At 53.5% G+C, this 14,879-nt stretch overlaps 1 protein-coding gene across 7 annotated transcripts in view; it reads right to left on the bottom strand.

The window, feature by feature from the left end:
- The window catches only part of PALD1 (phosphatase domain containing paladin 1), an 88,000-nt gene that overhangs the window by 15,249 nt on the left and 57,872 nt on the right, over positions 1–14,879 (bottom strand). For 6 of the 7 annotated variants that reach the window (XM_069572570.1, XM_069572566.1, XM_069572567.1 and 3 more), the window contains 8 exons: positions 14,622–14,717; positions 14,059–14,187; positions 13,458–13,574; positions 13,223–13,378; positions 12,727–12,909; positions 11,481–11,621; positions 11,188–11,259; positions 6,665–6,805 (listed from right to left, as the gene is read on the bottom strand). In XM_069572570.1, coding sequence (XP_069428671.1) covers positions 6,665–6,805; positions 11,188–11,259; positions 11,481–11,621; positions 12,727–12,909; positions 13,223–13,378; positions 13,458–13,574; positions 14,059–14,187; positions 14,622–14,717 — 1,035 coding nt within the window. Of the gene's footprint in view, positions 1–1,078; positions 1,252–6,664; positions 6,806–11,187; positions 11,260–11,480; positions 11,622–12,726; positions 12,910–13,222; positions 13,379–13,457; positions 13,575–14,058; positions 14,188–14,621; positions 14,718–14,879 lie in introns of all 7 variants that reach the window. The other variant, XR_011253142.1, reaches the window with a different exon arrangement.

The raw sequence follows: 14,879 nt of genomic DNA, 5'->3' as shown, positions 1-14,879 counted from the left end.
GCACTAAAATCTGAGAGTCTGTTCAGGGGGTAAAAGCTAGGAAGAATATCACAGGATACGCTGCCCCACAAAGATCCTTGGGGCTCCCTTTCTGGAGCATTCACTTTGCACCACCCAAGCCCTGTGCTTCCAGTGCCCTTGCCATTCCCACACACAGCCCTATCAGGAAGCAGCAACATCCAGTCTGGCAGGTGGGGGACACAGGCGGCCAGAGAGGATGAAGGTGGCCCGGTCAGATCCCAGCTCCCTCCAGCTCCCACATCCTCATTCCCTGCGCCAGTCCACCCAGGACAACCTAACTTGCTTCCTTCCCGTCCACACAGGGATCGACGATCATAGGGAAGTCCATTCCGGGGTGCATGCACGCGCACACACACACACACACACACACACACACACACAGGAGGCCAGATGCTCCTTCAAGTCTGGAAGCCGCTGGGACAGCTCAGGTCGCCCTGCTCCCAGGCAGGACAGGGACTCTGGGTCCAGTCAGGCCAGGGCAGGTGCAGGGTGACCCTGGGGAGGCATGCTGCCTTTCAAAGTAAACAGCAGCCTCGTTGCCAAAAGCTGCAAGTCCCACATCTAGGTTCACGACCAGTTCCCCAAGTCCACAGGCATTCAGACATACAAATCTCTTCAAGGCCTGTCCTCTATTCAGAGAACACTCACTCTACTTTTCTGGTATTAAAATAGCCTTTCTTTTATAAACCACCAACCATGTTAGATAGTAGTTGGGTGTTTTCATTTTTGCTCCTTTCTTCCTTTAAAATGAACACATTTAACAACATCACATATTGGCAACCCTTGAAAGGTCCTTCCCTTTGTTTACTCTGGTGTGTGAAATACGGAATAAGGTCTTCAGGTCCTGTCTTTGTTCTACAACAGCACTTCTGGGAGTCTATGATTAGATGGGCTCTGAGATTAGTGTCCTCATAAGAAAGGAGACCAGAGAGCCTCCTGCCTTCCCCCATCTCTGCACACACACACACGCGCGCGCACACACACACACAGGCACACACAGGCCATGTGAGGGCACAGTGAGAAGTCAGCTGTATGGAAACCAGGATGAGAGCCTCACCAGAAACCCGATCAGCCAGAATCTTGGTCTGGAACTTGCCAGCCGCCAGAACCGTGAGACAGGAAATTTCTCTTGGTTACGCCATGCCGTCTGTGGGATTCTGGTATGCCAGCCCAAGCTGACTAACACACTTGGGATGCCCTCTGTCCCTCTCTAGGCTTCTGTGTCCCCGTCTGTAAAAGTTAGAAGGTAACACTGTATGGGTAGCTTCCCTGGTGGCTCAGATGGTAAAGAATCTGCCTGCAATGAGGGAGACCTGGGTTCGATCCCTGGGTCAGGAAGATCCCCTGGAGAAGGAAATGGCAACCCACTCCAGTATTCTTGTCTGGAGAATCCCACAGACTGAGGAGACTGGCAGGCTACAGTCCATAGAGTCGCAGAGTCGGACATGACTAAGCAACTCACACACACACACACACACACACACAACATTGTATGAGGCCAGCATCACCTGATGCCAAACCACACAAACACATCATAGAAAAAGAAAACTATAGATCAGTAGCTTTTATGAATTTGATGCAAAAATCCTCAACAAACCAAATGCAGCAAGACATAAAGAAGATCATACACCATGACCAAGAAGGATTTATCCCACAGATGCAAGATGACCAAGAAGGATTTATCCCACAGAGGCCAGCTCGGTTTAACACCCAAAAATCAATTCCAATAATACACTCCACCAACAGAATAAGGGCAAAAGCCAAAGAATCATCTCAATGGAAAGAGAAAAGGCATTTGATAAAAGTTAACATCTCTTCATTAAAAAACACGCTCAATAAACTAAGAATGCAGAGGAACTTCTTCAGTCTGACAAAGGATATCTGTGAAAAACCCACAGCTGACATCATACTTAATGGTGAAAGACAGAAAGCTTTCCTCTTAAGATCAGAAACGAGAAAGATATCTGTTCTTGCCACTTCTAATCAACATTGTATATCAAGACCTTGCCAGGGAAAATTTAATAAAAGGCATGTAGATTGGAAAGACAAAAGTATCTATTTGCTGATGACATGATCTTGTATACATAAAATTTAAGGAAATTCACTAATAAAAAGTATTAAAACTAAAAAATATGTCCTGCAAGATTGCAAAATAGAAGATCCATATATAAATACCAGTTGTATTTCTATACAGTAGCATTAAACAAACTAAAAAATAAAATTAAGAAATCAATTCCATTTATAATAGCATAAAAATAACAACACACTTAGGAATAAAATTAGCAAAGCAAGTACAAAACTTACACTCTGGAAACTACGTCATGTAAGAAATTAGAGACCTAAGTAAAGGGAAAAATACCTCATTTTCATGGGTTAGAAGAGTGACTACTGTTAAGATGGCAATACTCCCCAAACTGATTCCCTGCCTCTTCCCAACTGACTCTGTCAGCAAGAGCACCCCACCTCCCCTTCCTCTTGGATCTGCTGGACCCCCACTCAGGGACCTTAGGGAAACCCATCACTCCACATTCTGCCAGAGCACCCAGTCACTGCCTCCTAGAGGGGCAGAGAGACACACAGTCTCCCATACAGGAGGCAAGGACTTCAGGTCCTATTTTACCCACAAAAGTCCTCAGTGACCAGGTAAGAAGCCACCTAATCGTCTGGACCACAGCTATCATGGGTTCAGTTCAGTTCAGTTCAGTTCAGTCGCTCAGTAGTGTCCGATTCTTTGCGACCCCATGAATCACAGCACACCAGGCCTCCCTGTCCATCACCAACTCCCGGAGTTCACTCAAACTCATGTCCATTGAGTTGGTGTTGCCATCCAGCCATCTCATCCTCTGTCATCCCCTTCTCCTCCTGTCCCCAATCCCTCCCAGCATCAGGGTCCTTTCCAATGAGTCAACTCTTTGCATGAGGTGGCCAAAGTATTGGAGTTTCAGCTTCAACATCAGTCCTTCCAATGAATACCCAGGACTGATCGCCTTTAGGATGGACTGGTTGGATCTCCTTGCAGTCCAAGGGACTCTCAAGAGTCTTCTCCAATGCCACAGTTAAAAGCATCAATTCTTCGGTGGTCAGCCTTCTTCACAGTCCAACTCTTACATCCATATATGACCACTAGAAAAACCATAGCCTTGACTAGACAGACCAAAAAGGACAATTTCCAGGGAATTTCCTGGTAGTCCAGTGGTTAGGACTTCATGTTTTTACTGCAGAACATGTGGGTTCAGTCCCTGATCGGGGACCTAAGATCCCACAAGCCATGCAGTATGGCCAAATTAATAAAAAATTTTTTTAATTAAAAAAAAAAGGCCAATCACCAGTAACAGTGAGGATACAGTACACTGGAACCTCACACACACCCCTGATGGGCGCATAAAATGGCACAGACACTCTGGAAAACAGTCTGGCAGTTTCCCTGAAAGATGGAACCTAAAGTTATGACTCAGCAATTCCACTCCTACAAAAGACGTCCGCACAAATGCATGTCATAGCAGCTTTATATTCATGATAGCCAGAAAGCAGAAACAGCCCATGCCCATCAACTGATGAAGAGAGAGACAAAATGGGATCTGTCCATACAACAAGAAGAGGGTTTAGTCACAAAAAGGAGTGAAATACTGATACATGTTACAGTCGAATAGACCTCAAAAGTACTACACTCAGTGAAAGAAGCCAGTCACAAAGGGCTAAACACTGTATAACTCCAAGTATATGAAATGTCCAGAAGAGGCGAATCCCCAGAGGTGGAAAGCAGACTGGTGGTTGCCTTGGGCTGGAGGAAGGGAGGAAATCGGGGAATGATAACTAATGGGTACAGGAAGCTTCTTTTTAGGGTGATGAAAATACTCTAAACTTGATTGTGGTCATGATTATAAACCCTGTGAATACAATAAAAACCATTGACTTGCACACTTTAAATAAGTGATTTGTATGGTGTATGAGTTACACCTCAAAACAACTGTTATGAAAAGGAGAGAGCAAGGAAACTATAGCCAATATCTTATAATAACCTGTAATGGGAAATAATCTGAAAACATATATATATTACATATATAACTGAATCACCTTGCTATGCCCCTGAAATGTTTTAAGTGAACTATACTTCAATAAAAAAAAATATATATATATATATATATATATAAAAAAGCAAAGGAGAGATCAAGAGGGCAAGACACGACATGTTAGACCCCCCCTGTGGCCCCTGCCCAGGAGTAGCAGCAGCATCTAGGAGCTTGCTAGACACCCAGACCTACAGGAGCAAAGGTCATGCTGGGCCCAGAAACATGCATCTAACATCCTCCAGGTACTCCGGAACCTCCTAAAGTTCAGGGCCCTGGCTTGGAGTATGCAGCGCTCAACTGCTCTTCAGAATTACCTGTTACTTTAGGAAAAGATCCATGCCCTGGCCACCCCCATCCCTAGTAGACCAACTGAATCAGACTCTCTGGGGATGGAGCTCAGGCATGGGCCTATTTTAAAGCTCCCAGGTGAATCTATTGTACAGCCAGGGTGAGAAGAACTGAATTGGAGGGTGTCTCAGGCCCCTCAGCTCTTGAGCTCTTCTCAGAGTTTAGCCCAAGCGCAGCTCACTGGGGCCACCTGGTGGCCACATTGGGGAATGACTCTGTACCCTGCTTCTGTCCCAGACCCTTATCCCCCAATCACCAACACCAGGGATGGGGTTCAGGGGTTCCCCTCTTCCCACAGCAGAGGTTGGCACCATCCTGGCCTTTGGAATGGGGGTAAGTGGCCAGATCTTATGGGGAGGGAACGAGAGTCCTCTGCTGGTTCTGTTTCCATTAGAACACCCCAAACTCCAAAAGCAGCCAGAGCATCTTCTGCACTTAGTCCCAGCCACCCCACCCTCCCCTCCCACTGCCAACAGAACAGAGCCAGCTTACCCGTCCAATCTCATCTCTGACAATTTCCAACACAACTCTGTTCGTGGGCACCGAAGCACCTTCACCACCTCTGAACTCTCTACACTTTTCCAGCTCCTGGCCTTTGTACAGGCAGTCCCTCCCATCTGAAGCAATGCTCCCTGGCTCTCCTTACATCAGGACGGTTCAAGGCCTGCTCTGTGGGACCTCTCCTCTCTCCCCGAGGCTCATGCCCTCCTGATGCCCCCTGCTGCACCCTCTGTGTGCCCCACAGTGAGCATCCATGGCTGCAGAGCTCAGAGGAGGGAGGGTCTATCAGCTTTGGTGGGGTGGGGGGACCCCTGGATTGCCTGAAGGCAGCAAAGAGCCAGCAGGGCCAGAAGGAAGAGGCTGTGAAGAGGGGTACTCTGACTGAGTGTGGTCAGCGTCGGGAGGGGACCGTCGGTATTTTGAAGCAGAGCTAGGCATTCCTTTCCTACTACTCAGGCCTCTAGCTACAGAGAGAAGTGGAAGCTTGGTTCTCTGCTCTCTCAACGTCTCCTGAGCAGGAGGCACTCAGGCTCTCGGTTCACTGCTGCCACCTGGTGGCAGGATACCAGACCGCCAGGAGGGAGACCCACAGGCAACTCCAAAGGGAGCTGCTGGCCGTGGGGAAAACTATCTCCCATCTTTCAAAGCCCAGCAAAGTCTGAAACTCCTTAACCACTTTCCCCACCCCAAATTCGGTATCCCTTCCAACTGACCGCTGACCCTGGGCATAACCTGACCCCAGGTGGCCTGCCTCCAGCCAAACACCCTTTCCCCCATCCGTGATCTGATCTGTGACCCTAAGCAAAGGTTGGCCTGGATCAGCCATTCACAACGCGTGCCCAGGGCAGGCTGAGCGTGGGGCTGGCTCGGAGCCGCCCCTTCTTGGGGACCGCTGCCCCACCGCAGGTCAGCACCCATGGGGGTGCTCACTCACTTGGGGCACAGTCTTCTCAAAGCTCCCTCTCCCTTCACAATTGTCCCCTCCCACGCCAGCACCCTCCTCTGCCCAGCAGACAGTCAAGTTCACTGGGTCAGAGAGGAACAGAATTAGACAGGTCAGTATGCTCCACACAGAGACCAGAGGCCCGAGTCTGAGGGCCAGAGCAGCCCCCGTGGGTTATGTGACTGCACCAGCTGGGCCACATGTGAGAGTGCCTGGGACCACGGTTTACTAAAGGGCTTGTTTTTTCTAAATCGGCTGAAATTCTGAATTTTTATATGAAATCTGGACTTTTATAGAAAACTTCTGATTTGTATAACTGAATGCTCAGTCCCTCAGGCAGCATCAGCTGTGAAAACACTGGATGGCTTTCCTGCCGGATATTAAACAGCCGCTCCCCAGGACCCATCCACCCACCTGCCTCCTGCCCAGGACCCCCAGGGCCTCCCGTGGCCCAGAAACTGGAGGGTGAATGCCTGGCACCACAGGGATCGAGGACAGGGTGTTCCGTCTGAGCAGTCACAGCCTGACGGATCCCAGGGCCACAGCAGCTGCCGAATCCTCTGAACCTCACCCCCGCACACACCCCACCGAGCACCGCAGAATCCAGCCGGGGAAAGTCAGGGCTGGGCGTGCTTCCAGGGCAGGGATCACCCTGACCTCCCGGAGGTGGAGAAGGGCCTGAGAGCCCCTGTGGGTCCCGTGGGGCGCCCTAGCCACCTCACACCCAGGTCAGCCCCTCCTGGGCTGTGCACGTGGGGACGGCACGCGGGCCGGGGCTCACCTGGCGGAAGGTGCAAATGATGATCTCCCGCAGGTGGTAGTGCATGGGCGTCATGGTCTCGCTGACCGTGTCCAGTGCCGCGTCCACCTCCCTCTTCACCCGGTGCCCGTCGGGCAGCAGCTGCACCACCTTCATCACCACCTGGGGCCAGAGGCAGGGGGTGAGCTGAACAGAAACCAAGTCGGGGGCCTCCAGCGCCAGCAACTGGCTCGCCCACACTAAGGGCCGCGCTGGCCCTGATGGCCCCTCACTTCTCAGACAGGGACGGGACCCAAGGGTGTTCCCGGATAGCTCGGAGGCGAGGGCTCCCAAGGGGCTTATTTTTTCAAGCAGCAGGAACCTTGCTTCAAATGGAACCTTATCCAGGACTCTAATCCATAAAACGGATAGTAGTCTTGTAACTGGAGCTGGCGGGGTGAGCAGCGGGCGTATGATAAGCCTCAGGTGGGGCCCCACTGGCTCTCCCTCCACCCTGCAGGCACTTCGGGGACACCCAGCTCTGGGAAACCCAGTGTAGACAGCTTTCCTTTACCTGGGGAGACTGAGGCCAGTTACGGTCACTCTGCAGTGCAGGGCTCCTCCCACCCCCCCAGTCACTTGCTGTGGACCTCGCTCTGGCTCACTCTACCCTGCACCCCCCACACCCTGCGCCAGCAGCGATCCAGGCCTCCAGCACCCCCACCCACTGCAGCGGCCCCGCCTCCTCCCCCTCACTGGTAGCCAGAGAGGCCTTACAAAAGTGTAAGTGTGAGCGCTTCCTATTTGGGTAACTTCAATCTCTTCCTGGCTCCCTTACACTCAACATAAAAACTGAAAGCTTCCCCACATCTACAAGGTCGCCCAGTGTCTGACCCCACCTGCCTCCCAGCCTCACTCAAAACTCCTCCTATGGGCCCAGCGCCTTCCTGGAGCCCTCTCAGTCTACCCATCCCAAAAGCCCACATAGTTCTTTCACAGCCCTGAGGTCGACCGCCACCTACACATCCATCTTACACACCCACGTGCTCACCTGTTCACATCCACTCCCCACCAGACAAGGAGCCCCCAGACCCCCAAGAGCAAGAGATTTTCCACCTAGGAGGCATTCCATGGGATGATGTAAATGAACAAAAGACCAAAACCAGACTAACTCAGCTCTTCTCTCAATCTAACCCATCCCCACAGCTGCGTCCTAGCAGGATCACACTGGTGGTTGGGCTGGGGAGGTAGGTCTCCCTCACCCCTGTGTTTCTCAGAGGAACTGGCCCTGAGCTGGCACACCGGGCGGGGGTGGAGCTACAGCCCAGTGGGAGGAGAGGAGGACCCTGGGCTAATCCATGCCTGGATTCCGAGCTCTGGGTAGGACACCTCACTGGAGAGGAGTATGGACCACAGGCAGGCCCCCAGCATGACCCTGGGGCAGCTCCCCAGCAGAGGGCTGCAGCTTTTTCAAATGCAAGGCACCAAACTCTTAGCCTCTCCTGGTGGATCGTTCCTCCCTTTCCTCTCCTTGGCTCACCAGCACCAGCCGGAAACCCAAGGTCATCCTGCTGTCTTCCCTCTTTGCCCCACCACTAATGGTCCCCAAGACCGACCAGTGGGGACTGGGCTTCTGTTCACTGGGTAGGCTCATCCTCACTTAGGCCCCAGCTTCCCCTCTCCATGCCTTCCTCCACACACTGGCCTCCAGCGTAAGACTCTGATCCCAACCTCCCCTGCTTCCCTACTGGCCTCAAGGTTAAGATCAAATACACAGTGTGGCCCTCCAAGGTTCTCACAATCAGTGTCCCCCACCTCAAACCCTTCCATTCTGCTCAACCGCAGCCTCCCATAGCTCCTGCCCTTTCCAGACTCCCTCCTCTGCACACTTGATCCTCTCTGCATACTACCCCTCCCCACAGCCCCAGGCAGACTCCTTCGTCCTTCTGAAAATGCACTCAAATGTCACCTTCTCCACGAAGCCCTCCTGGACTCCCCCAAGGTATACCCTCAGCCCTCAGCACCAATGTCTATTTCAGCCCTCTTCATACTCTGTTAAATGCTCCCCACTGGGCTGCGGGCTTGACAGACCTCAAATTCCAGAGGAAGCTGGTCTAGACATGAGGATGCTAGAGACGGGTGAGGATGTGGGTACAGAGTATTCTTGGGTCACAGGATGTAACGGTAGAACACAGATTCAGAGGCTGACTTCCTGGCTGTGCTCAGGTCCCATCCCATCCCTGATGTGGTTCTAGGGTGATGAGCTTGGCTCCCTGCATTAACTGGGAGTAGTCAGGGCACCTAACCCTTGGGATCTGTGAAGGGTGGAGAAGGAGGCACATACAGAGCTCCTGGCACAGGACTGGGTGTGAATGGAGAGAGTTCTAACTACCACGTCTGAAGGACTCGCAGACTTGGAAATAAACCACCATGTATACGGTCAAAAGATTTTTGCCAAACCATTAGATGCGGAAAGGACGTTCTATTCAACAAATGGTGCTGAGAATACTGGATATCCACACACAAAAGAATAAACTTGGACCCTTAACCGTATACTATATACAAAAATTAATTCAAAATTGATCAAAGGCCTAAACTTAAGAGCTAGAGCCATAAAATTCTTAGAAGAAAAGCTTCATAATACTGCACTTAGCAATGACTTTTTGGACATCAAAAGGACAGAAAACAAGAAAAAAAATCTACTAATTTCATCAAAATTAAAAATTTGGAGGACTTCCTTGGCAGTCCAGGGGTTAAGGCTCTACACTTCCACTGCAGGGGGGTGCAGATTTGACCCTTGGTTGGGGAACTAGGATCCCTCATGCTGCATGGTGTAGAAAAAAAAAAATTGAAAACTTTTGCATGAAATGACACTATCAACAGAGCAAAAAGGCAATGCCCCAAACTATCACATACCTAAGAAGGAATTGATATCCAGAATATATGAAGAGTTCCTACAACTCAACAACAACACAACGTAATCAAAAATGAGTTGAATAGACATTTCTCTGAAGAAGATAAACCAATGGCCTTAAAACAAATGAAACAACATCCGACATCACTAATCACTGGGGAAATACAAATCAACACTGCAGCGAAGTATCACTTCACACCTACTCAGAAGGCTATTTTAAAAAAAAAAAAAAAACCATGCAGAAAACAGAAAACAACAAGTGTTGGAAAGACTGTGGAGGAACCGGAACCCTGGTACTTTGCTGGTGGGAAGGTACATGGCGCAGTTGCTGTGGAAAATAATACAGTTCCTCAAAACGTAACCAGTGAGTTACCAACTGATTCAGCAATTCCTCTTCCAGAATTGAAAGCAGAGACTCAAACAGATATGTGTACACCCATGCTCACAGCAGCGTTACTCACGATAACCAAAAGGAGAGGCCAACCTAGGTCTCCAGAGACAGATACAATGGATAAACGAAACACGGGCAGTACTTCAGTGGAACGTTATGCAGCCTTTTAAAAGGAAATCGCAACACTTGCTACGACATGAGTGAACCCTGAAGGTATCGTGTCGGGTGAAGTAAGCCAGTCACCAAAGGACAGAGGCTGCATGATTCTCCGCACAGAAAGCACGTAAAGTAGTCAGATTCACGGAGAGAGAAAGTGGAATGGTGGCTCCCAGAGGCTAGAGGAGGGAGGGATGATGGGGAGTTAGGGGATATGGTGAATCTGGCCTGAGGAAAACGTTCTGGAGATGGTGGTGAAGGCCGTACCATAGCGTGGATGTACTTAATGCCAGAAGGCAGGCTCCACATTATGCATATTTTACCACAATAAAAAAATCAAAGGAGAAGAATCTGTGAATCAGCCAGGAGAAAGAAGAGAGAAGTGGTCCAGGGCAAGGGGACCGGGCAAAGGCCCGGAGGCCGAAAGCGCTTGGGGCGGTTGAGGCGCTGCACCAAGGCCTGGGTGTCAGGACAGCAGGGAGGGGCTGGGCGGCAGAGGGGCACTGGCGAGGCTGGCCAGGTAGGCAGGAGCTGAGCACGACGCTGACACTGGGCAGCCCCATGCCAACTCCTGAGTTCCACATGCCCCGTCCGTCAGACAGGGAGGGACACTGCCACCTCCCTGCAGGGTGTCGGGGAAGATGACACATGGCAGGGTAGGGTACCTGGTGGCTGAATGTGCACGGTCAGTGCGGTACATCCAAGACCCTGACCTGAAATGAGGGTGGGTGGAAAATGGCCCTGCACAAGGCCTCCAGCCACAGCTGGGCCCCAGGTGCCTGTGAGGTGGTCATCAATGTTGCCTAGACGAGAGAGTGGCCAGTGGCCTCCCGAGGGCACACAGCCATCCAGCAGCAGGGGCAGGAAGAATGGGGAGGGGTTCGGCCCCCACTTCTCACAGCCATCTGCCAGGGCCCAGAGCCAAGCTACCCTGTGCCCTGGTTTGTTCATCTATGAGATGGAGACAGGGAAGTGCTGATACGAGGAGGTGGAAGAAGGTGATGGCCTTGGGAGGAGCTTTGAACATCCCTCCAGACCTGCCAGGGAGACTCACCCTCTCTCCTCCCCCAGGTGTCCCCCAGAAACCCTAGGGGGCACACTCACCTCAAACTCGCCCTTCGTGAACTTGGCATCAGGCACGCTCACAAGCTCTTCCTCGCCCACCTCGGGGAAGCCCTGAGAGAGGACGACTGCTGAGACTGGGAGCCTGTCCCCAAGCCCCACGCCCAGAGCCCATACGGGGGTCTGCCGGCCCACACACCGTCTGCCCAGGGCTAATGGGAGGGACCTCTGGGACCACACCAGGCACCAGCTCAGCCCCCCAGACCATCCTGCCTTAGCAGGGTCCCCAGGGACCAGCTGGCCCCCTGCCTGGGCAGACCCCTGTCCTCACATACTCTGATGTGCCAGAAGGCAAGCACAGCCACCACCATGGCGGTTGTGGTCCGGCCCTGGCCGCTGAGGCAGCTGAACACGAAGCCAGTACCCGGGTCCTTGGCAAGGGCAGCCTGCAGGGCCCCCAGCAGCCGGTCAAAGTCCTGCACAGGGAAACCGAGGTCGGAGTCAGCGGGGGCTCCTGCTGCACTGATTCCCGAGGCGGCCCAGGCAGCTGCCCTGGGAGTGCCTGTCCAGTGCCCGGTCGTGTCAGGCTCATAACCTGGTATTGCACACACTCCGCTCACTGAGGTGCACACAAGACCTTGTGCGTGTAAACAGCCATACCCCCATATAACCTGGCATTGGACAGGTGAGCGCACACAAGCACACACCTGAGGCTCCAGCTGCTACCACCTGCCAGGGAGAACATACATATTCCCATGTGCTGTGCCCGCAGGCCACATGTGGACCCCCAGCCCTACTGCCCACCCGAGGTGGACCCAACCCAGGTCCCAGCTTCAGGGCAGGTTGGACCTCAGCCAAGCACTGCAGCACAAGACCACTAGGGGGCAACAAACCACAGGCAACCAGACCACAGAGCCAAGCGCGGGGGAAACACAAGCCATCACCACGCATCACACCAGGCACTCAGCAGGCCGGGTGCAGACAGACATGCCCCCCCAACAACGGACACATCACACAGGCACACAGTGACCCCCACACAATACACGCCAGGCACACACTCCACACAAACCTTAGAGACAGACTACACAAGACATACACACGCACAGACCTATAGATGACACACGCACACACAAATGCCCTCCGTCACGCAAAGCATTCTGCAGCAGCCCCTCCACAAACCCCATACACACACCACCTCACAGCACTCCCCAAAACCCGCTCTCCATACGTCCCCTAGGAAAGACAAGCGGCACCTCACAGCCGCCAGATACACACACACACACACACACACACACACACATACTCCACAACCACACTCCCAACTACTCTGAACACACACAGACTCCACCAACAGCACAGACATGCTCCCCCACCCCACAGACACTTCCATCACATAAAACACACACATATAAACGCAAAGCCTGGAAGGCAAGGGAATAAACCATGGAGGCCGCTCTGAAAGCGTGCAGCACAGGCTCTTAGTCCCTCCGGGAGCTGTGCCCACAGCCAAGACCCAGGCCCGAGGGAGACAGCGAGGGCATCCTCCCCTCCCTGGAGGCCTCAGCTGCTCGGCCCTCTCACCTCCTCGCGAGGGGCGCAGAAGTCCGGGACGGGGATGCGGTGGTAGGTAAGGCCGGGGCAGGCCCCGCGGTGCTGGCTGAAGACCTCCTGCATGGTAAGGCACGTCTGGAACCTGTGGGTCTGCGGGCCCTCAGCATCGGGGGAAGGCCTGGTCAGGTGGGCCTGCAGCTGGGTCTCCAGGTTCTAGGGGAGGGTGGGACAGAGGGCTCAGGCCACAAGGCAAACCCCAGGCCAGCCCTGAAAGACCAGAGCCGGCTGCGGCCAGGACAGTCCTGGCTTTGGGGCCTATCACTGCACCTTCTCGAGCCTCTAGGTTTCTAAGCAGACCGGGCCTAGCACGACAGTCTTGAATCAGTCACTCACTCCCTGAGACGCTCCTCTCGGGGCCCGCTTCTCCAACTGTACAACAGGAGCATACAAGCTTCTGAAGACCCTTTCAGGCCAGCTCCCCAGAAGGCCTCCAATGGAGGGGTGGTACAAGGCAGGGGAGCCCCACCTCCAGCTGGTCAGGGGCCATGGGGGGCCCAGGCCGCCGCAGACTGTGGGTTCGCCCGTCACACTCAAGCACAGCCTCCTCCCTCAGGTTGACCCACACAACTTGCTGCAGTTTCCTCTTGGAGTCGGTCAGGTAGGCCAGGATACTCCCCAGGGCCTGGGGGACAGGAAGGCCATCAGTGAAAGGGCTCAATTACCCTCCCCCGCCCCACAAGTGTGCCCCCCAGGGCGGTCACCTTGGCACTGGGCTGGGCCATGCCGTAGATGGGCAAACGGGGCACCCGGCGGAAGTTGGCCACGTCCATCTCTCTGATGGTGCTGAGTGCATCTGGGGAGACGAGGTCATCTGCCACCTGTCAGGACAGCAGCAAGCCTGGGACCCACAGCAGCCACTGAGGTTCAGAGCCTGGCCCCAGGTGGGCGTGGGGGATGGGGGATAAGACCAGCACTTAACAGTTTACAAAGCATTTTTGCACACGTGGAGCCTTATAACCATCCCAGCATGGACAAGAACGATGGTGCCCACTCTCCAGATAAGGAAGCTGAGACTCAAAGATGCGATGCTGGCGGCAAAGCTACCAGAAGCAGTTCTCCTCACTCCCTCCCTGCCCAGAGCACTTGGGTTTGAGACAGAAGAGCAGGTACTGACCAGTAACCAGAGCTGCAAGCACTTCTTAAGGCCTGAGAATGGCCCCATTTTGTTCACAGGCAGATCCCATCACCCATCATCACTGAGGGCAATGCTTAGCCCAACCCCACAGGAATCAGGGCTGTAACCAATCCCAAGTGGCCAGCCCACACCCACTCCCACTTCCCCAGTCAGTCAGGCACACTCACCAGGGAGCCCAGGGCGATGAGGTCCCTGGGGGCCACAGGCCCCGCTGAGCTTAGTGTCACAGGCAGGCGGTACAGTTCAGGATGGACACACAGCCAGCGGCTGAAACTGAGGGCAAAAGCCAGCGGATACTGCAGCCCGAGGCAGAGAGAGACGGGATTTCAGGGGCACGGAGCCAGCCCAAACTCCTCCTGCCTACCCCATGGTGGGGGACCCAGGAGACACCCATCATGGCCCAGAGCAGGGGCAAGGGGGTGGGGAGAGAGCAACAGGATGTCCGGAGCGAGATCCCTCCAGGCCCCGATGCCCTGGCTAAGGATACAGAGATGGACCCAGAGGAAAGAGAGATGGGGCCTCTCCTTGGCTGCCCTGCTCAGGGACTGTCCCTCCATCTGGGTCTCTCCTTGCTTCCTCCATTCCCACCTTCCTCTGAAAGCAGCGAACGTCCCCACTCCCCTCCCCAGCTCCACAAAGGTCCCCACTGACCCCATGCCAGTCACCGAGTGGGGAGACTTGAGGGGCCCCAGGAGAAGGGAGTGTGTGTCCGCTCATCCCCCAGCCCCACCTGCTCGTGGAGATAGTAGTTAAACAGGATCAGGTAGAAGTACCGCTCCAGGCTCTGAACCGCCCTCTGCTGGACAGCGGGCTGGCTGATGCTTCCCTGAGAGGGAGGGACCCAGAAGGGCCAGCGGTGAAGATGGGGCAGCTCAGGCCACCCAACCCCATCCCTGGAAGTTAAGCCTCAGAAATTCCCAGAGGGCAACCTACCCTGCCCTTCATAACACTGTTTTGCCAGGCTGGAAGTTCCTGCAAGCACCTAACT

This window comes from Ovis canadensis, chromosome 25 (genome assembly GCF_042477335.2).
Source record: "Ovis canadensis isolate MfBH-ARS-UI-01 breed Bighorn chromosome 25, ARS-UI_OviCan_v2, whole genome shotgun sequence".
Taxonomy (NCBI): Eukaryota; Metazoa; Chordata; class Mammalia; order Artiodactyla; family Bovidae; genus Ovis; species Ovis canadensis.
This window is presented reverse-complemented; position numbering and strand designations above follow the sequence as displayed.